This window comes from Thunnus thynnus, chromosome 11 (genome assembly GCF_963924715.1).
Source record: "Thunnus thynnus chromosome 11, fThuThy2.1, whole genome shotgun sequence".
Classification (NCBI taxonomy): Eukaryota; Metazoa; Chordata; class Actinopteri; order Scombriformes; family Scombridae; genus Thunnus; species Thunnus thynnus.
This window is the reverse complement of record NC_089527.1, coordinates 29,858,534-29,881,210: the sequence shown is the minus strand read 5'-3', so window position 1 is coordinate 29,881,210 and position 22,677 is coordinate 29,858,534. Positions and strand designations below refer to the sequence as shown.

Sequence of the window (22,677 nt, the reverse complement as noted above, 5' to 3'; positions counted from 1 at the left end):
GTTCCTTGGATGTGAAGTCCGGTAGCCAACAAATGATTATGAAGTTGACAGTCCAACAGCATCTTTTATTTATCAGTTATTGCTTCTCTGCATTTAAGACCAGAGCTGAGAGCGTCAGAGCTCGGAGCAGGAAACACAGTCACTCTGCGTCACGCTTCTGTCCTCCGCTTCCATCATCTTGCACCCATTCATTTTGAAAGAGCAACAGCCAATGAGGAAACTCCAATACTCCGCCGGCCGACCGGCTAACTAATACTGTAAATGTGCAGAAATTCCTAAGTACATATTCTATATTTATACATTGTGTCAAAGTTTTTTTTTTTTAACTTGGAGAACCATAATCTTACAGGAAATCACTGTAGGTAAATAGGACAATTTCATAAAGTAACTCCTAAATAGCCTAAATTTACAGTGAAATTTAGCTATTTTTGATGTATTATGATTGTTTTTAATATAATAGTTCTCTAAAATGACAGATTAATACTGTAAATTGATTGTATTAATGTAAATTGATTTTATGTACTTACTGCATTTTAATACATAATTTCTTAGTTACTATACATGAAAAAACAGTATTTTAATAGGAAATTACTGTAGATAGACTGAGTTGTTTCATAAATTAAGTAATAAATGCCCTAAATTTACAGTGGTTAACCTGAAAGGTAGTTGTTTTTAATATGTCAAAATACATGAAAAACAGCCGTTTTCCAGCAGTTCAATGCACATTTATCAACAATAATATGCTGTAATCTAATCAATTTTGACTGTAAAACTTGCTCTATATTTTTTTGTAATTTTGTGTTATGGTCAATTACTGAAATTTGGCAGTATCCATCTGGAAACTTTGCTGACAGATGTTTTACTGTTTTTTTTTTTCTTCCAGTGTACTCTATTCTCCAGAACAATTACAACTGACTAAGTGTTTTGTACGACTAGTGAAATGTCTTGAAGTAAAACCCCAGTGATTTTGATTCCCATGATGCACTGAGCTTTTCTCTCCTCCCATCCCTCTCCCACTGTACACATTCATGTACCATAAATGCATGTTACTAACTTGGCACAGAGTTTTGTGCTTTCTCGTCTCACAGGTGACCTTCAGTTGGTGACCACACAGTGCCTCATCCATTGATTTTGTAGATTTATTCCTTGCCCAAGAAAACTGCGTCACTCCTTTCCAAACTGTTCTCTGTCATTTATGGTCATGAATTCCAAACTCAGATGACATGACATATAAGTTTTCACATGAGTTTTCACATGTTTCACCAACAAGCCAACAAACAACATGGTGCACACCCCTTATGCCAACGTGAATGGACAGGTAGTGTTAGTTATCTCATACCTTCATGCCACTTCATGCACTGCCTATATTAAGCATGATTACAGCCTTTGTCACTATGGAACATGCACAGCCAAATAAAACATGACCAAAACTTGGCACACTGAGTTCATGTCCTCTGTATGTTCTGTTTTGTTTGGTCAGCCTCCATTTCTGACAAGATGCAAGCTATTTAATGTGACAGTGAATGCTTTCTAGTTGATTCAAGTTTAATCTAGAATCTTACATACTATTGAGAATTTATCACGGCAAAAAGAGAAAAACAAAGAAAACTAGAAAATGCAATTTCTGTAGAAATTGCGTGTGATTGCTGAAAGCGAATTTAGATTGCATAACTGGAAGCTGAACACTATTGAAAAATCTAGCAAGATTAAAATCAGCAATGGGTATATTTGAACCTACACCCTCATGTTTGTAAGACAGACATGCTATGTATTGAGCTACCATGTCACACAGCAATACCATGCCAGATTTTGGTATTTAGTCTGTCAATTGCATGAAATTGACAAAAAAAAGCTGTTCGGCTCAGCACAGCTCATTAAGCAGATTGACATCACCTGGACTCCTTCATCTCTACTGAGTTCTGCCCTAAGCAGGGCTTGAACTCACAACCTTTGGATCTAAAAGGAGTTGAGAAGTGACATGAGTGTAAACCACTGGACTCCTTAGACAGGATCTATAGACAAATATTTTATCAAAATTTCATATTGTGTTTTGTTAAGATGTCATATTCACCTCAAAGCCATCCATAAGCAAATTCACACATGGACTTTAATCCACACTTCATTCCAAAAAAATCATAATCATGGGAGAGCTTTACATTTTTAAGTGGCAGCCTGATTATATTTAGAACCTGAAGATCAAAACCATTAAAATAAAATGTGCTTAAGCCAGAGGTGCTGCCAACCACTATTTCTGTCATGATAGTTACTATTCCAGAAATTTACAGTAATTGAGAAGCCACTTGACAAATGTCCGTGGTAATACAACACTCTCCCCACATTTCTCTTCTCAATTTGAGCCAACACATGTTTTGTCACACACACACTCACAAGCAGCCATGTCATGTTCATGTGAATAGTGTAGTTCACTCCTTTGAATGGGAGGAGATTTCTAAGAATTTAGATAAGATTTTTTTCTCTGTTTTTCAAGAGTGTGTGTGTGTGTGTGTGTGTGTGAGAGAGAGAGAGAGAGAGAGAGAGGGAGAAGGGTGGGAGGTGCAATGTGATTTCCTTTTTTGTCTTGCGCTTATGTCAAGCTGATTCTGCTCACCAAGTCTGCTGAGCGATAGCAGAGAAGATATAAAACCACTGTAGAAGAACATCACAGACAGTCTAACCGGATCTGCCTCACTTCTCAACAAACTCTTTCATGAGGTAAGAAAGCTTTTTAATTTGAACCCTGTTGCTGCATGTTTATTTGAATATGCATTATACTTTAAGTACATAATCTTGTCTAAACTTAAGAAAAAAGAAACTTGACATAGATCTGAACGATAAAAGCAAGCCAGAGTAAATATTTAAATGTAATTACTGAGAGTTGAAAACTTTTTTGGATAGGCAAAAAGCAAGTTGGTATTTTCAAAATGCTGTCTCTTTTTTGAGGCTGCAGTGGAGCAAGTGGCTTCATCTGTAAGTGTACCTTTTATGTAAAATTATACCAGTGTTAATTGCATGATGTTATAATAACAGCCCTGTGAGGGAGAGGAAAACATACTCAAAGAGGGACTGTGTGTGATGGGTTTTATTAAATGGTTTAGTGATCTGTTATTTCCACAGTGTCTGCACATGGCAGGTACAGAGTGATTAAAACTGTACTAATCAACATTTCTATATCAACAGTGGATCAAATGACTACTGTACATTTACTATGTACAATGTGAATGGGCTCACTAACAGACAAGTGTCTATCTCTGCAGCTCCACAGCTTTTTAGCCTCTTTAAGCTCATTGTTTTAGTTTTCTGGCCCACAAACTCTCAACAACTCTGTCTCTGTTGGGTGTGTAAATAGGCAGCTGCTTACTAACACATATGTCACTTAATCATCACCTGTTAATGTGTGATAAAATAAAATAATAATAATAAAAACCAAAGACTAAACTTAAAAATTAAAGCTAAATTTTATAACATTACTCCAAATTAAAAGTTAAAAGCCAGATTAAAAAGATAGGTCTTTAATTTCCTTTCAAAAATACAGAGAGAGCTTGCCATTCTAATATCCAGAGGCTGTGCGTTCCACAGTTTAGGGGCATAGTGGTGGAGGACCTTACTGATCTGGCTGGAATATAAAATGAAAGAAAATCTCTGATGTAGGGAGGAGCGAGGTTATTTAAAGCTTTATAAACAAGTAAAAGAACTTTAAATTCTTAAATTCTATCTTCTAACTTAAATTCTAAACGTTACAGGTAGCCAGTGCAGTGTCTTCAACAGTGGGGTGATATGATCCATTTTCTTTTTATGTAATCCAGTAAAAAGGGAATTAAAATAGTCTAAATGGCTAGTAATAAAAGCATTAATGAGCATTTGAGCATCTCTCTGAGTTAAAAAGGTCTGACTTTGGCAATGTTTCTGAGATGAAAAAATTATATTTTAATGACCTTGTTAAAATGAGAATTAAAATATAAATCAGAGTCTAAAATCACTCCCAAGTTTGTGTTTGTGTTTTAAACTGTTGACTAAGCATTGAGTGCAGTTTTTCTCTTGCCATTGTGGGTCCTATTAAAAGAATTTCATTTTTTTCCTCATTTAATTTTAAAAAGTTTTTACCCATCCAAACATTAATGTCAGTTAGACTGGCAATGAGAGCATGCAATGAATTGGGGTCATTTGGTGATACAGCGATGTACAATTGCGTGTCATCAGCATAAAAATGGTAAATAACAGGTGATAGTTAATAATGTTTCCAAGTGGGAGCATATATAATGAAAATAAAATCGTCAATGTAACACTTCACAACAACAGTCTCTTGACAATTATTTGATGTAAAAAGGGTGGTGTTAAAAAAGACATAAGAATGATCAGAAACAGGGACTTTGGCAATGGATGATACAATACTCCTAGTAATAACTAAGTCCAGTGTATTTCCATGAATGTGGGTGGCACTCTGTACATGCCAAACAATATTGAGACAAGCAACAAGATCCAGGAAATCCAAAGCCCTTGAATTAGTGTAGTCATTGACATGATGATTAAAATCAATCAAAAATTAAAGTAAAATGTCTTTATCATGACTGGAAAGAACAATGGACATAAACTCATAAAACTCAGATAAGAAGCTGCTGTCATGTTTGGGGGTCGGATAGTTAGTCACAGTGAGAACAGGTTGGTGTGGTTTGATAATCATTGCTAAGTATTCAAATGAAAAATGCCAAAAGAACATCAAGTGCAGGTAAAACTGCTAGAGAAAATAGAGGCGATCCCTTCCCCTCTTTTATTTTGTCTACTGGAAAATAAAAAGGTGAAATTAGGAGAAGACTTTAACAAAGTAGCTGAAGCAGCTGAAGTAAGCCAGGCTTCAGTTAAAAATAGAAAGCTAAGACCATGTTCAGAAATAAAATCATTAATATAAGTGCTAGCTTTATAGGCTTCGGTTTTGGCCTCACTGGGCCCAATTTTCACTCGGTTGTGTATGTTTCTTCCATGATTAGGGATATGTGTTAGATTAATGTGCAAGGCTGAGCTGTTGTGAAGAGCACCCGGGTATTTATTTGTGTTATTGTGACAGCTAATTATAACAGGAACTATTCACAGCTGTTGAAGTGTGGTAGATACAGACAGGTATTTTTATCTGTTGACATTGTGAAACGACTGAACTACGACCAGTTCCTACATGACATGGATGTCAGTCTTTTGATGGTTTACAGGACTTCAGTGTGAGTTCTATATTGTAGGCTAATAGTTGTTAACTTATCTATTGGGATGGAGTCCATCCCATGCAAAGAAGTCAGGTCACTTCCAGAAAACAGGGAGATTATCCACAAAAGGAATTCCCATTACACGGCACAGTCCTTTAACCCTGTAAAGCCCAAATATAGAAAAAAATGAGCAAATTTTTTTTTCACCTTTCAGATGTTGTTGTAGGAGGCCTCTGATGCAGGAATTAAAGGGTTTTTGATTTTTTTATGTTTTAGTAAGTTTTTAGGGAAATGTTGTAATATTACAACGTTGGGCCCAGGTGGGAGCAGAATTTCTGTATTCTCCCTCACATTCTCTGAACAAATATACAAAACAACTAAGGGTTAATTTGCAGGGCAGAATAAAATTGTATTTACAAAACTGAATTTCATCTCCATCCCAGTGTTCAGCTATGTTCATTTGCAGTGATGGTCTTAAAGACATTTCTTTTCTTCTGAAAAGTAAAGATGAACATCACACTTGCTGCATAGCGTGTTGGTTTATCCTTTATTGCAGTGTCTATGGCGTCCTCTCTTCGTCTTCACTGGAAAATGTGCGATTGTTCAGCAAGCGATACCTTGTCACAGGGAATAGTGTGTTCGTTTGATTGGGGCTCGATGATATTCACTGGCTGGGAAGTCAGTGGGTTGTTGGGTTTTTTCGTCCACTTCACTGGCATCTTCATCTGCCCCTTCGTCACTTGCATCAGTGTTGTCTGATTCCATTTCAAAATCACTCTCTCCATTTTGGATGGCAACAATCACATCCTGCACACTGTATAGAAGACCTGTCTTTGCTGGTTGCATTCAGAAATGGAAAAAGTAAAAACAAATAATAATAAATATATGCATTAATTATACATATAAGTATTATATTGTATGAGATAACCTGAGGGAATAGATAGGGTGGTGGACTAAGTGTTCAGGACTGAGAGCCAAGTATTTTCCAGGCTAAATAATATCAGTGCAAATTAACTGACTTGCTGACTAGCCTATTATGTTCTCTACTTATCATACCTAAAGGAGTACTCCCATCCCCCCAGAACATTTACATCCCCACATCAGGACCATTGACACCTGTCCCTGAACAATGCAACAACCATCCCCCAAAACATTCAGAACAGTCAGAACCTGTTGCTAACTAATGTAACAGGCAACTAATTGGGCAAATGAACAAAAAGCCCAGGATCAGGTAAATGTATTTTTTTTAACTTATAAGATACAGACACAGTTTCTGCAACAGATAGAGCTTCAAATACTGCAACCAGAAACAGTTTATTCATTTGTTCAATTCTTGTCTAAATTTAAAATTTTGACAGAGAAAACAAATTTAGAACTTAGTTATAGTGAATCATCAAAGAAATGATATTTCTATTAGTATTTTTTCCATATGTGAACATGTGAGAAGTGCAGTGTCCCCATGTCATGTGTGAAGTGTGCATGCTATTTTGAATACCACTCTAACCCAGCGTTGTAGAATTACAACATAGACATATCAAGCTCAATCATATATCATATCAAAAATCAAGTTTGATGAATGTATTCCACAATAATTAAGTATCTACATGTTCTAGACATTGTAATTATCACAAAAAATATTCAAAGCATGTTACTTACTTCTTTCTTGGCAAATCTGGTCCAATAAAAGAAGAATATGAGCTTGCCAGAAAGTTTGCAGGTAGTGTGAGTTCATGGCCAGATGGCCGGACCTATAAACACATTTACTATCCAATGGCATTGCAAGGATAAACAATAGGACCCATTGACTATGTAAATGTGGTCTTTAAAAAAACATTTACAGATGTTTTTTAGGAGAGCTAAAAGTGATTGTAATATTGCAACAGTGGGCTTTACAGGGTTAAGACAGATATGCAACTGGCACAAGTCATGGCAGCACAGCCTTGACATCACTGCAGCTTTAAGTACCAGCGGCACACAGAAATGCCCGCCTGTCCTTTGTAACTGTGCTGGGGGGTAAGCTCTCCCTCGCTGGATGAAACAAGACCGTGTTCGCCCGTATACAATCACCGGATCCGACAGAGACCGCTGCTACTGCAACCCAGCGCTCTTACAGCCTGCAGAAGGAAGAAAAGGATTTCTTCACAAAGACGCGGTTAACTTCTCTTCCCTTCTCTTCTTCACCTAAGTCGACTCCGCTGTTTTCTCTGCCACACCGCTGAGGAAGCAAGCTGAACTGAAAGGCGAACTGAAACACACATCCTACTCGCTTTCTGAAGCGACCAAGAGGTCTGTCTGGGCAGAGATAGATTACATTGTGTGTTATTTTCAGCTTCAGTGCTGTTGTTTGTTTTGTGAATTGACAGACCACCGAGTTCCTTTGTGCTGCTACACTCTGAGGAGTATTTCAAGTTTGTTGCCTGTTTAGTTGTGTTCACCACAGTAGACTGTATTGTGTTTGTCCCCCTCGGGACTGCTCTGCTTGTGGCACCGTGAGTGAGAAAGTAAGTTGCTTTGTCGATCAGAAATCAACGAGTTTTACAGACTGCCATCGTATGCGCGCTGTCTGTGGACAACTGCTTCAGACATACACGTTCCTGCTTGTATGTGTTTTCACTGTACATAGCTGTATGTTTGCTCAGGTACAATTAGATTTTAGGATAGTGGTTTATTGATCAAAGTATCTGCTAACTTTGTTAACTCTGCTATTGCTTAATTAACACTTATATCTTTAAAGAGAAGTCTTTTGTCCTTATTGTGTATATTGTGAAAAGTGGCTGATTGACAGAGTCAGAGCTCAAACTCAAACCTTCTTTGTTCACCTGTGAATATTGATATCCCTCTAATATTAGCCTTCTAAGTGAACTCTTTTATGAGACTACCTTATTGGTTGGTTATTGGTCCCGGTGTCCGGGTGGCGCCCCGTTATTATTAATTCAAATTAATAATTGTATTAATTTTTTAATTAATAATTTGATAATTTTCATAACCAGCTGTGCTCCTCACAGATCCAACAGTTGGTGTCCCCATGTGAGGCATCCTAACAGTTGGTGCCTTGTATTATTAATTCATATTAATCATTTTTGATTTCATAATTTATAATTATCTCTGATAATTATTAATTATTACTAATAACCAAGCACAACCCTGCCAAATCCAACAGTGGAAATAGGTGTAAAAATCCTGTTTTTGTTTTATTATGCTTTTAATTTTAGAAAATTAAAGTGTTACAATAAGTATTCATGCATAAACTACCTTACGAAGCAGGTCCCCACACCAGGTCCCAAACTAGAGTCTCCCAGATCACAGGCGACTGCGCTGATACTGGGCTAAAACTTTATTCACCACCTAATTGCAGACAGACCTCTACCTATTTATACACCCATAACACAGAGACAGCACACTGTGTAGCAAGTAGGGAAGAACTTCAAAGGTGATTATTGCTTTGCACTTTTCATTTATTGCCTATTTTTTACAACCTAACTGTAGAAAGGAGAAGGGGAACAACAGGTTATGGAGAGTCCCTTGAGGGCACTTCGCCTGTGTCAGTAGCTCAGCTTTATCTCTGGGGAACACCCCCAACTCCAGGAGTTATGTCCAAATTATGAAATATGTGTCATGTAGCAGGTGGATGGGACTCCCTTAGTTGAGACCTGCTGATAGAACTTAACAGTGGAGCAGAGGAGAGAGACTGAGATAGCAATGTAACCAACCTGCGTGCTGGTATTTGACATGTTTTTTTTTCTTCTCGAAAACAAATAATTTTTAAAATATTTGTATGAAACAAATATTTGTCAAAAAACAAAACACTATTTGTGCTTTGCCGAATAACATATGTGTATTCAGGCACACCCCTAATGGAGCACTGAATTAATGTGGAGTGCCTGAGCTCCGGGATAGCAAAACATTTCTGTGTTAGGATAGTGGATGTGCAGGACCATGGATGAGCCTACAATTCATACCCAATGAAGCAATGCTGGACCCTTTTTTTATTAAAAAAAGACCATTTGTTTTATTGAAGATAGTAAAAAATGTACTCATTTAATACTTAAATTATGACTCTTCGAAGGTGTATTACAAAGCTGTCTTTATGAGAAATTGTTTTTTTTAATGAATAGAGTAGAGTTTAACTGTGTGTTGGGGAACTTGCTGTGTTGAAAATAAGATAAGATAACTCTGCCCTGTGCAGATACTGTATGCTTGTGAAACTGCTGCTGCAATTGCTGCTAATTTCTTCCTAGTAGAACATATTCATTTGACAGATGTTACTCAAGCATTCACACCACCATGATATCTGTAGCTACCGCGCTCTTTTTTAAAATTACTTTGATCAGTTGTCATGCTTTTGCATAAATCAAAATACTTTCATGCTGAGAGATGCTCTGTCTTTCACTACATATGAAATGTTGAGACAGATTAATACACTGTTGTCAGGATTTTGAAAACTGTTACTCCTCTATGACCCCACAGCTGATGACATGTGTTTATCCTGCACACAGGCTCTTATAAGCTCTGTTTTTTTTAATCCTATCCCACCTCCTATCACACATACCATGTAATCAACACCCTTGTGGGCTGTTCTCTCATCAGTCCCGTAGGGCTGCAGCTGGTGACCTGTGCCACTGACCTGACCTTATCCTGCACACAGACTGATAAGGATCCACCCACCTTCTCCCTGATTGGTGCATAGCATAGACTGTAAAATATGGATGTAGCCACCGTCATGTCACCAACTGGTCTCTGAAGAGTGGTTTTGAAGCTCAAAGTGGGTGGCTTGGGCTGTCACCATGGCAGTGCCTGACTCCGCCTAACTCCCAGCTAATCAAAAATGGGCAGATAGGTGGAGCTGAGTCAGGCAGAAGCCTGGTTGCTGAAACACCTAGCAGCTAGCAACCTGTCACTCAAAGCGGCCATGTCCTTAATTATGCATAACTTTATTTAAGTGGGTGGGTTATAAAAAATTCAACCCCTGTACAGTTGTCATGAAAGGGGAAATTAGCTATAGAGACCAAAACCATTTGTCGGGTTCAGAAGCTCAACCTGTCAAGTTTGATGAGAAGTCAATCATCCTTCTCTATAATAAGTAAATAAGTAAAATAAATAAATAAATTACATAGAAAAAATACATTAAACATTGAAGATTGTACGTTAATCATTCAACAGAATCTTAAAAATGTTCTAGAGATAAAAATGGATCTAGTTTAAGGGAGTCCTGAAGCTTATTCCACCTATGAGGAGCATAGTCGGTGAATGCAGTTTTCCCAGTTCTGTATTCATATATGGGATATCCAAGGTAATTCATCCTTGTGAACGAGTATGATATTCCATATTTCTATGTGTTAATAGTGATGATAAATAAAGTTCCGTTTGAATGAATTTGCAAACATTTCTAAAACCCTGTTTTTGTGTTGTCAGTATGGGGTATTGAGTGTAGATTTATGAGGTATTTAATTGATTTTAGCATAAGGCTGCAACATAACAAAACATGAAAAAACTGAAGGGGTCTGAATACTTTCTGAATGCACTGTAAGTATAGTACCAGTGGAAACCACTTATACTGATTACAGTGATCAACTGCTTATATGAATCAAAATTTAATCTTTTACAATACTCGGATAATGATACAGTTTGTTAACTAAGAATGCAAATGCAGACTAGAAATCGTCTGTTCTTGTCTGATTTCCCTTCTAACATGATTGAGCCCTCTAACATCCGCTGTGTGCTTCTAATAAAGAATTTCCTCATAGAATGATTACGAAACTGTTGTGATCATATCATTCTGCAGAAGTGGGTTCCTTCTGCTAGGGAGTTTCAGGAAGTAACCTTAAGACTGAAGGTTCTTGCAAGACTGACACATGTTATTTAACAGTATAATTTAACATTGAATGTATTCTGTTTCTCTCAGCAAATGGATTCTTCCCAACTTCTCTTCTTCATCCTAATGGTGATATCTGCATCTGAATATTCAGGTAGTGTACACGTATTGGATATAATGGATCTGTTTATGCAGCTGTAACCATGTAAGAAGTCGACTCCGTTGAATCAACCCAGCATATACAGTACACTCAAAGTACTGAAGCTGCACTTATGGTGGAAAGTGTCTTAAATGATACAGTAGCTACCGCAGTAGACTACATTAACTGAGGGTAGTTGCATGCATATACTGTACGCATAAATGGAAGAGTGATTGTATTTAGAGGATGCAGGGTCTGAATATGAACTATGACTTCATGTATCTGTATTAGGGTTTTATGAAGTAAATTGTACTTATATTGCATAGTAACAGGATTATTAATAATCTTACAGCAAACAGTAAGGACTTAAAGAACACATCTCACAATAAGACCAAAACCTTCAATGGATGTATAAACAATTAACAAACATTGTCTGTGTATCTTATTCCTCTGTCCCATAGAGCTTCATTGTTGTCAAAAACTATTAAAAACACATCAGTGAGTCAGACCATTACACTGGGTGATATGTTCCTTCATTACCATGAACACACAAACTGTAGTTTATTTAGACTCAATCCACACACACTGTCCTGCTGCTGGAAATACTCATTAGAACACTAAATGTGTATTAACCTCCAGCTGAAAATTTCCTCAGATGGGGCAGGGAAGTCATAAAGTAGCCTATTCAGAGATGGATGAACACATTGTGGCTTTAAGTCTTTTTATGGAATATGTTGACTTTTTTTTCTTATATTTTATTCTATAATATCCTTATCTTTATCCTTCTATACATACTTAATACAATAGTACTAAATGTTTTTCCTGCCTGTTTCATGTCTGCCAGGTCACCCTTTTAGGTAACACTTTATTTTAACTCCCCCTGTTCAGGGGGTTACAGTAGAACATAGTTATATATAATTACATAATTCCTGTCATTTTTAACACATTTATAAATAATTGTAAAGGATTTGTGCTTGTGTATAAACACTTAATAACCCCCTATTATAAGTAGCATGTAAACCATTATTAAATGTCTTTTTATCATCACCCTCTTTTAAATGAGGTTTGGAATGTCAATGGGATCTTACCTGGTCAAATAATGCTTATAATAATATGATAACGATAATAATCTGTGCTGCAGAAGTGCTCCCTCATCTACTGTATTTTGACTCTATCCTATGATCTATGAACAGATGCAGGGGTGAATTAAAAATATATTTTTACCACCTCAATCATCACCATAAATTTCACCGCCTTCTTTTAAGTATTGCAGATACAAAGTTTCAAACAAAGATTGTAATAGTATGGTCCTCTTCAATATCTGGCTGTGCAAGTAACACATCTAGGAAGTAATAATATTATGCTTTTCACTTTCATCATCATCTCTCATTTTCAGCTAGAGCAGAGCCCGCATGTAAGGACCGGAGCTTGAAATCATTTAACCTTCTTGAAGGTGAATCATTTCATTATGACCCTTTGAAGCCGCAAGGGAGGAACCTCTCTGATGAAGCATTCATGTGGTACAAAAATAGCTCCCAGATGGAGTACATCTCCTCTGATGAGAAAAAGAGGATACATCGCCACAGTGCTGCGCTCTTTTTCTTAAACCTCTCCATTGAGGACTCTGGTGTTTACATTGGCCGGTAATAATACTTGTTTCTATCAAACATTGTGGAAACTTAAGAGATTAATTTTATTTATTTTCTTTCATTAAAGTGAGATCATTCTTTTCACAGAGATACTTTGTTGATATGGCCCCTGATGTGAATGATAGAGACATGTTGTTTCTCTTCTAGGTATAAAACTCCAACAGGAGATTGTCACAAATATCCTTTGAAAGTTGACGTCTTCTATAGGATGAATGAAAAATTACTCTATGGAGGAATTGAGAACTCTGACCAGAACAAAATGGTCAGATGTCCAGATCCTCCCAGGAAAGTGTGTAAAACTATGAATGGAACATTCACCTGGTACAAGGTATGGGCACTTAAACTCACTTGAACACACTTTAACTCAGTTTAATGCACTAAAACTCACTTTCACACCAGCATCCTCTCCATAGTCAACAGCTCCCTGGCAACTGGTACTGTTCCAAACTCCTTCAAGCACAAAGTGGTCAAGCCCCTCTTGTTAAAACGCAACCCACTACCCTGTCTAGTAACTATAAACTAATCTCTAAACTCCCATTCTTATCGAAAGTTCTTGAAAAGTTTATGCTATATCAATTTCTGCTGTATTTACACCAAAATAACATCTTGGAAAATTCCAGTCTGGTTTTAGGACCCACCATAACACAGAACCTACCTTGCTGAAAGTATCTAATGACCTGCTCCTTTCCGTTGACTCCGGCTACTGTACCCCCCGGAATCTACTCATTTTAATTTTAATTTTAACATTTTAATCAACCATCTCCAGTATAGGGTTGGTGTTATTCGCCCTGCCTACCTCTCAGCAATAGAAACTCTTCTGTCAACATAGGCGATTTTTCCTCTCCCCCAGCCAGTCTCTCCTGCAGTATCCCACAAGGATCCATCCTAGGTCTCATTCTGTTTTCTATTTACATGCTTCCCCTCGGTCAAATCATCCAAAAGTACAACATTTCCTTCCACTGCTATGCAGATGACACACAATTGTATCTCCCCCTGAAACCAAACGACCAGTGCATGGAAGAGAGACCATATTAGCCCTATTCTGGTCTCTCTCCACTGGCTTCCAGTGCAGTTCAGGATCAATTTCAAGGCTCTACTATTTGTTTTTAAAGCCCTAAATGGGCAGGCCCCCTCCTATATTTGTGACCTTTTAACCCCTTATTCCATTTCCAGGACTCCAAGGTCATCTAACCTGGGTCTCCTGGCTGTCCTGCGAAAAAATCTTAAGCTCAGGGGGGACTGCGCCTTTGCCCTTGCAGCCCCTAGACTGTAGAACACCATCCCCCTTTCTATCAGATCTGTGCCCTCCATTGATTCCTTCAATTCCAGGCTCAAAACTTTTATTCTTTAGCATTTGGATCCTCTTGAAATGGATTCTTACTCTATGCCTCAACTATGTTGTTGATTTGTGCTATATGTTATGTGGTTGTTTTGTTTTTAGTCTTTCATTCTGTTTTTATTGCCTGATTTTGTTCTGTACAGGGCTTTGGTCAACTTGCATTGTTTTTAAATGTGCCATATAAATAAATGTAACTTGACTTGAGTGTGACTGCTGTGAACAGCCATGAATAGTTATGATGCATTTCAAGATCAAAGTAATCAAACTTTATATTTTGGTAAACTGATAACTGATATCTGTTAAAAAGAATTATATCTAATCAATGGGAACCCAGTATTTGTAACAGTTCAGGAAAGTTCTGGTAACAGTCCTGGTGTTGTGTGCAACAGTAGTAATATAGTATATTTTTGGCCTTCACTAACAAAGGTACTAATGTACAGTAAGACAAGGGAGTCTGTTGGTAACTGTTGTAGCACCGTAGAGCGTGTTATTAAGTGGTCAACAGGTCAGCTGAACGCGCAAAAGTATAGTTTATATGTCTGCTGTCAATTACAGGTAAACGTACAGTATAATAAATATAAGAAATATGTTTTCCAATACGAAATGAATATCCAGTTAGGTTACCAAACAGATCTTTGTTGGTTTTCTAGCTGTAAGAATTTTACAGTTATTTCCAGGAAATTTATGTGGAAATAATATCTCCACTCAACTGTGCTGTTGTTTTTTTTCTGTGGAACTCCTACATCATTTCTTTCTTCTCTCCTACAAACCCTGAGTGTACCAATTGTAGTACTGTAGTAGCAGATTACGTAGCCCTTTCTAGGAACTTCTGTATAAATAAAAGTTGCATATCAATTTGTTGTGAATTAAAGTATCACTGAACATTTGCATATTATCTTTCTCCTCCTCATGACTGTGGCCCCTGCTGCACCGGCTTCAGGACTTCAGTATTCTTGAAGGTCAACATGAAGCTGAGCTGTGGCGGTTTAATGCCAGCAAAGATCATGAGGGCATCTACACTTGCATTTGTACCTGGAAACACAATCACATGGTGTACAACTCCTCAGGCTCCAGGAAGTTAATAGTTATGGGTGAGAGAGCACTTTTTATAAGCCTTTAGTTGGAGTAATAGGAGTCAAAAGGAGTACAAGAGATTAGCTGTTAGTCAAGTTACCTGTTAAATGATGACAGAGGCAAAAATCATCTGATTCCTGATAGATCATTCAAAATACCACAACCTCATGTAAGAAGTAAGTATTTAGTAATTATATCCAGAATAAGAAGACTTATATTTGCAAAACAAGGCAATGTGGTTCTTTTTGTAATGGCAACTTTAGTAATGAAACCTCATAAATACAGATATGTGGCAGATCTGAAATATTTTTTGGAAATTATATCAAGAAACAACACATTCATCCAGTTATTAGTTACATATAGCTCTACACAGTCTTCAACAAAATAACAGGGAAAGTAGTATCTGATTGTTCTAAATAGGACCTTTTCTATGTGTATTCCTCTGAACTTTTGACATTTCCACTTAGCCACACATTTAGCTTTAGTGATGTTGAATTTTCTCATTTTCCAAAATAGGCTAAATTGTTGATAGAGAACCCAGTGTAAACAAAGACATGGTTAGCAGGAATATCTGCAACTGTCTACCTTCTCAGATTAGTGCACTTTAGCGCCATTGTAGGTCTAAAAATGTTAGTGGTGATCAAAGCTTCATGACTAACCTGGAAATTAAAGAGACTTTTTTTGTCCGTGATATTTTTAAAAAATATGTTCAAAACAAAATTTCCAACATATCATAGGTGGTACATTTATGCATAGTGACTAACCCCTGTCTATATGTTTCAAGTATTGATTCTACTACACTGAGCTATAGTCAATGTAGTTTGCTAAGAATGATTCTGACTTACCACCACCAAAAATTAGATTTACCAGTAATTAAATTGCTGAACTTTAATATTGTCCATCTGACTTATTGTATTATACATTTAAATGTACTGTACACACTCACACTACAGTTGCAAACACAATTTACGGTACAGTCACATCGGATGTTTTTATATTTCACTAAGTGAAAGTCTATGAATGTGGCACAGCAGCAGTGATTTCATTATTTATAATCATTAATAATTCCACCACAATGACAGGATCAGTCTTCTTCTTTCATGTTGTCAAAATAAAATACTGTATTTAATGGAAATCTAATGCTAAAAGCTACTGATACAGATACGGTATTCATGATTTGCCCTTTTACACACTGAACACCTCCAATATTTAGACTGACAATAAAGTGATTTTTTGCATGGCTTTATTAGCACAAATTTCACTGTGACTGTGTTGTTGCACTCTGTCAAGATTAGCAACAAGTAAACCCTAGTGTTGGAACAGCACTCTACATGAAACAGTCATTGCATTTCACAAGTAACAGCTGGTAAAATGTTATAACTATGAATATTTAAAATAGAAAGTAATTTGAAATATTTTGTACACTGTGTGAGGACAACCTTGGGTTAGAGAAAAAAGAGGTGACACTATTTTTGTGTGTACCCGGTGAAGATTATTGATTCGAGTTATAACACTGGAATGAGATCATTTGCAAGTGTCCTATACAAAAGAACAGAAAGGAGTTTTATTTTGTGTTTTATGTTTGCTTGCCCACAGAGCCTCTTGTTTACAATCAAACACCCTTAATCGTGTTAAACAAGGAGCAGTATGCTGATGAAGGTAAGATAAATGCTTCACCTAATAACACCAAAGTGCTGTCATAACACTGCAAATACAACAATCCCTATATCGACTTAATCCCTTACAGTACCTGTACATTTATTTGTGCGGTTAAATCATGTATTATTGATGGTATATTAATGTTGCTATTCGGTATATTCTTGTTGGGTGAGATAGCTGTGAACTTGTTTTGATCAATGTAGGCCTAATGTTAGAACTGTATTTTCATTGATCCAAATAAATATTATCAGTACTGGTGTAATACCAGTAAGGCTCTGTTAAAAGTTAACAAACTTAATAATCAGAAAGTTAGAAAGGTACTTTCCTGGAGCCATAGTCAGAACAAGCAGAGTCCATCTCAAGGACAATTCAGGGGTTATGACATCCTCAAGGGAACATGAATGTGTGTTCCACATTACATTCAATCCTTTCAAATGATATTGAGACATTTCACTCAAAACCTTACATGTAAACCTCTTCGTGGTGTCAGATAAAAAGTCAGGGGATCACCAAAGTTAGTAGGAACCATCTTTTGGAATAAAGTAATTTGTATTCCTCCTCAGGGGACCATGAATATCTGTACAAAATTGCAAAAAACCGCTAAATTACTTTAGACAAAAATGTCTGATTTACCTCATGTAGGAGTCTGGTCACTGTAAAACATTTTCCTTACGTGTACATTCACTTCTTGAAGATGCATACAAAGGAATAAACTAATTTAAAAAACATCCACAGCGAGCCCTTCACAGATGTAGCTACTCTTCTCAAGCAAGGCACTGCCAATTTTAGCCATAGGTTCAAAAGCTCAGCGAGAGAAACTGACCACAAAATTAAATTCCTTAGAACTTACCAGAGACAACAAGCAAGAAACCTTGGTGTGGTCTCTGTCTCAAAATTAAACTTTAAGCTCAGTGTGGGGTTTGTCATGACATCTACTTTTTAGAACCTCAAACACATTGCTTAAGTGTGACCACTTCTCTCTCTGTGTCACAGTGACACAGAGAGACTATTGCACGCTTTTATATTGAGCAGGCTGAACTACTATAAATCTCTCCTATCTGGTTTACCCAAAAAAGTTATAAATCAGCTATAGCTGATTCAGAACTCTGCGGCCCGAGTGCTGACCACGAGCAGAAGAATAGAACACATCAGACCTATTTTAAAGTCCTTACATTGGTCACTTGTCAGTTTCCGCATTGATTTTTAAATTGTTGTACTTGTTTTTAAAGCACTTCATGGTCTTGCACCAGCCTATATGTCTCACATGCTTACTGTGTATGAACTAGTATGGCCCCTCAGGTCCTCTGGCAAGTCTCTTTTAATTGATCCAAAGTGCAGGACTAAAACCTTTGGTGAGGCAGCTTTTAGCCTTTATGCTCCAAGCAGCTGGAACAGTCTGCCTGAGTATCTGACAGCAAAAAAAATCTGCCTCTTCAGCCTGGCTTTTGTTTAAGAATGATTTCTATACATTTTAATTTTATTTTATTCACTTATTTTATTGTATTCATGTTGTGAAAATTTTATTTATTTGATCTCTTATTTGATTATTTTTCTTAAACCTGTCGTGTGGAACTTTTACATATAAATGAATGTTCTGTTACATTCAAGCCCTTGCCAAACAAGTTCACACAAAGCTGATAAAGCCTATCACCGCCAGATAAATCTCTCTGTGTTTCACAGTGAGTTTTTAGATCTCATGTCGAGGGCAACATTCCAGTGCAGGAATGTTTGGCCAGCATGACGTTGTTTGGTTAATCGTGGGGCTCTTCTAGACTTTCCAAATGTTATCGGACTGAATGGATCAAATTCTGATAGTGAAACCAGTCATTTCTTGGGGGTTCTGTGAAGCTTAGAACAATTTATCCACTGTTATAGCCCCAACAGTAGGTTACAGCCAGTGTGTACAGACCCTCGGCATACTGGGACACATCCCAGTGGGCTGTCAAAAAATACATTTTTGGGCCAGTGGACCGACCTTTTTACCAGCCCTCTCTGTGTGCCTGCCATTCGGGGTGCGCATGATAACTGCATGCCTGTGTCAGGCCGTATTCAGACCAAATCAGGCTGCAGGGTTGAGCAGAGGTGTGTGGGCATGTTTGTGTTCTAGAATATAACCTCAGTGAAACAATCAGGAAATAACAATTTATTGATCTGATTCATTGGCTTCCTCATTACCAGCACTTCTTCATTCATTCTCTAGTTTGCTCAACCACAGCTGCTGTCTCTCTCGCTCTCTGGTGCTCTCAGCTCTCTCTCTCTTTATCTTGTCTATTTTTTTAAATGATTTGGAAAGCCAACAGAAAAGTCTAACTTTACTTCAATTGTCATCAAACAAAGAGAAAAGTTCTCCCCTCATCCTTATAACGTCTTTGTACTCAGGCAATCACAGCCGAGCGCCCCCCTTTACTCTCACTGCCAGAAGGAGGAGACAGTCCTGCACCCCAGCTTTGAGATTATTATATATTTTTGCCCATCTTATTGATTTTATTTGTCTTTGTTTTGTTTTGTTTTGTCTTTTTAATCTAGTTTAATTTTTTTTAATTTCAAATTTTATTTTATTACATTTTTATCATTTTTATCTCGTTTTGTCTTTTTAATCTATTTTATCTAGTTTTTTAATCTAGTTTTTATCTCCCTTTATTTTATTATTATTAATATTGTTATAGCTTTTAAATCCATTTTATTTTATTACATTCTCATCATTTGCCACTTGCCACTGCCATGTCTACAAAGCCACTCAAATAAATGAGCAGAGGTTGCTGTGTCTGAATGATTTTTACCTCCATGTGACTGCGTGTCAGATATCTCCAGTAAAATCTGTCTTGTTCTTGTTTCTGTGCCAGGCTCTGAGACCAAGCTGAACTGCTCAGTTATCTGTGGCTTTAATGTGCGAGAAAACTGTAAGGCTAGCTGGAATGTTAACGGAATCCCTTTCAACAAGGCAGATGGGTACAATCAAACCATCAACACGTAAGCATAATCAAAAGCAGCACAGTATTCAAAACTCAAAAGTTAATTCCCAGTGTTTGTGCACTGGAGGCTTCAAGTTTCCAAATCACATTTGTGTAAGTTGCATACTGGACCTCGACTGGCTTCCAACCTGGTTGTGATGTCACAAATCATGCTCGTAGGCCTGCCTCTTAAAATCAGATATTCAGTGAGCTCAGAGAAACGTTCCACTTTCAGAACTTTCCCTTACTGTGGCCAACTGAATATTTTCAAATTTCACTCCCTATTTCATACATTTTCATGTCTTGCTTCACTGATCCAGTTTATCATTTCATTATCTGTAATCAAAGATAATGATGACATCGATCTCTTTTTGTTAATGAACTAAACTCTGTGTCCTTGTTAAGAGTTGACGAAGAGCGTTCAAAGAAAACCATCTCCACTGCAATCCTGACCATTGAAAGAGTGTCTGCTAAAGATTTCCAGGATGAGTTTAAATGCATTGGCGATGGCTATTATGAGGAGGTGTCTGACATTTTAACTCTTAAGCAAAGAGGTTAGTGACAGAACACTCATGGGTAAGACTATATCAGGCTTTGGCTACATGGCTAATACCTAGTGGGATCAATCCATTGTTGGTTTTAGTCTTTTTATCAAATTTCGTAACAATAAGAAAAAAGTACACTATCTCCAGCCTAATCCTGAAGTGATACCATACACACATACATTTTCATTATTTGTCTTCCAGAGACAATAATTCCACTGGTCATTGGAGGGATGTGTGCATTCTTCTTGTGTGTGTTCGTGGCCATCATGGTCAAGTGCTTCGCCATCGACCTTGCTCTCCTCTTCAGACCCTACCTCCCACTAAGCCATCACAATAAAGGTAAAGAAGAAAATGTTTTTTTAAAATGTTATTGGTTTTTTTTTGAGGATTTAAAGGTCAAAGGATAGCATTGCAGTTATTTTAAGTCCATACCGAATAAATGGAAAAAAAAGGTTTATGTTTTCTACCTATTTCACCGTTTGAACTTCCCCAAAAACCACCACCGGCTGTTTTTACATGTCTGTTTGTATACAGATTAGACAAACAAGCTATGTACTTTGGACAGAGCTCGGCTAGCTGTTTCACCCTGCTTCCAATCTTTATGCCATGCTAAGACAATTGCCTCAGGGCTCCAACGCCATACTTCACACAGTCTTAACACAGCACATGTGTGGCTCTTGGTAAGAAAGCAAATAAGTGAATTTCCCAAAATGCTGAACTACTCCTTTGATGGTGCTCTGTGGAAATTTGTTGTAGAGGGAAACGTTCCGTGCTTCACGAAAACTTGGCTGTGTGCATGGGTGCCTCGTTATGTTTTAAAATGGGGGAGCAAACTTAGAGAGTGTGTGTATTTCATATTTGACATTATATTTATAAAAACATTTTGTAGCCTTAAATGGTAGTAGGTTGCAGGCTACCAGGCCATGTTCAAGGCCAAACAAGGACAATCAGCTCATAAATGAAATAGTCTCACGACACATCACCATATGATTTGTATAATTAAACCTGGTTAAACAATGTTAAAGCTGAGGGTTGCTGTTCTCAGTACTCACAAAGCATCTTCAAAGTCTAACAATTGCAACAAAGCATAAATAATATGGACTCACAACAACTATCTAATTCCAATCCCGCCTGTTTATTATACACACAGGTTCTAGTGGGAGCTATTAGCACCACTTGCTGATGTAGTTGTAATGTTATACAGGAATAAATAATCATAACTTCAAAATCAGGTAATTTTAACTTACATTATCTCATATCAAGGACTATTTTGATGCACAACTCAGAAGGTGACTTTTGCTCCTCAAGACTTGAAAGGGCCATTTTAGTTGAAACCTAATTGTGAAACCCCCCTTAGAGTAAACTTGTACCTTTCATTTAGCCTGTATGAGAAAATGGGAGAAAAATCATAATAATGAAAACACAACGCAGAGCAGCTGGATGAAAGGAGAGATCATTACATGGAGTGACGCATCCTGATATTTAAAAATAATTTCATCCAAAGTCTGACTGAAACTTAAACTAAAGGAAAGTATTCTGTAGAAGTCTAAATAAGTCACTTTCAACCGCTGGACATTTGACTGTTTGTTAATTCAGGCACTTTAACGCTGTGAGGAAAAGCTCCGCTCTGTCTGTCTGTCTCTCACTGCACAGTCTGCTCCGATCGATCAGAACCAACTCAAAGGGTCCAAAAATGTGTTATTTTTTTATTACTTCTTTTTGTCAGTTGCTAAAAATAGTAAAATGATCATTGATATAAGCTACTTAAATATAATCACCTGATAGCACTGACTGTGTTATAAGTTCAGTTTTAGAAAGACAAAATGTGGGGTAGCAAAACCATAACTTTGCACCCCCTAATTGAATAATGGGGATGCATTTACTCCACTTGCTCCACTTGTTCAGGCGCCTATGGCTGTGTAGATTGATACCAGACTCTGTGCTGTTGCTGGCAGGTTTCCAGCTGTTCAGAGCAGATCGCAATACAGAGCTCTCTGGCAAAATGAACGGTGGACGTATTTGTTTTTATACTAACAGTGGCTGGTGTAAAGATGTGACAGTGACTCTGCAGCACTGTTCTGTTCTGGACACTTTTTCATCAACTGTAAACCCTTCTACTCACCCCATGAGTTTGTCCAGAGAAGAGAACAATTTAGATCACTGTTGCACTACAATCAGCAGTTCCTATCACACCATCCCCTGCACTGCATTGGGCCACTTTGTCCACACCATAGTCCACCTGATTCCTGCATTCAGGCAGAAATTAAAACTCTATAAACCTATTGTGAGCACATCCAAGAAGTGGACCAGTGAAGCTACG

General features: G+C 37.4%; 1 protein-coding gene across 2 annotated transcripts in view; it reads left to right on the top strand.

Annotated features, from left to right (window-relative positions):
• The first annotated feature begins 2,558 nt into the window (after positions 1-2,558).
• LOC137193143 (interleukin-1 receptor type 1-like) overlaps positions 2,559-22,677 on the top strand; it is a 28,050-nt gene continuing 7,931 nt past the window's right edge. Inside the window, exons 1-9 of one of the 2 annotated variants that reach the window (XM_067604373.1) lie at positions 2,559-2,712; positions 11,092-11,155; positions 12,537-12,783; positions 12,937-13,117; positions 15,069-15,219; positions 16,799-16,861; positions 19,705-19,831; positions 20,218-20,366; positions 20,559-20,696. In XM_067604373.1, coding sequence (XP_067460474.1) covers positions 11,095-11,155; positions 12,537-12,783; positions 12,937-13,117; positions 15,069-15,219; positions 16,799-16,861; positions 19,705-19,831; positions 20,218-20,366; positions 20,559-20,696 — 1,117 coding nt within the window. In that variant the 5' untranslated portion in view covers positions 2,559-2,712; positions 11,092-11,094. Of the gene's footprint in view, positions 2,713-6,580; positions 7,476-11,091; positions 11,156-12,536; positions 12,784-12,936; positions 13,118-15,068; positions 15,220-16,798; positions 16,862-19,704; positions 19,832-20,217; positions 20,367-20,558; positions 20,697-22,677 lie in introns of those variants that run through there. The other variant, XM_067604374.1, reaches the window with a different exon arrangement.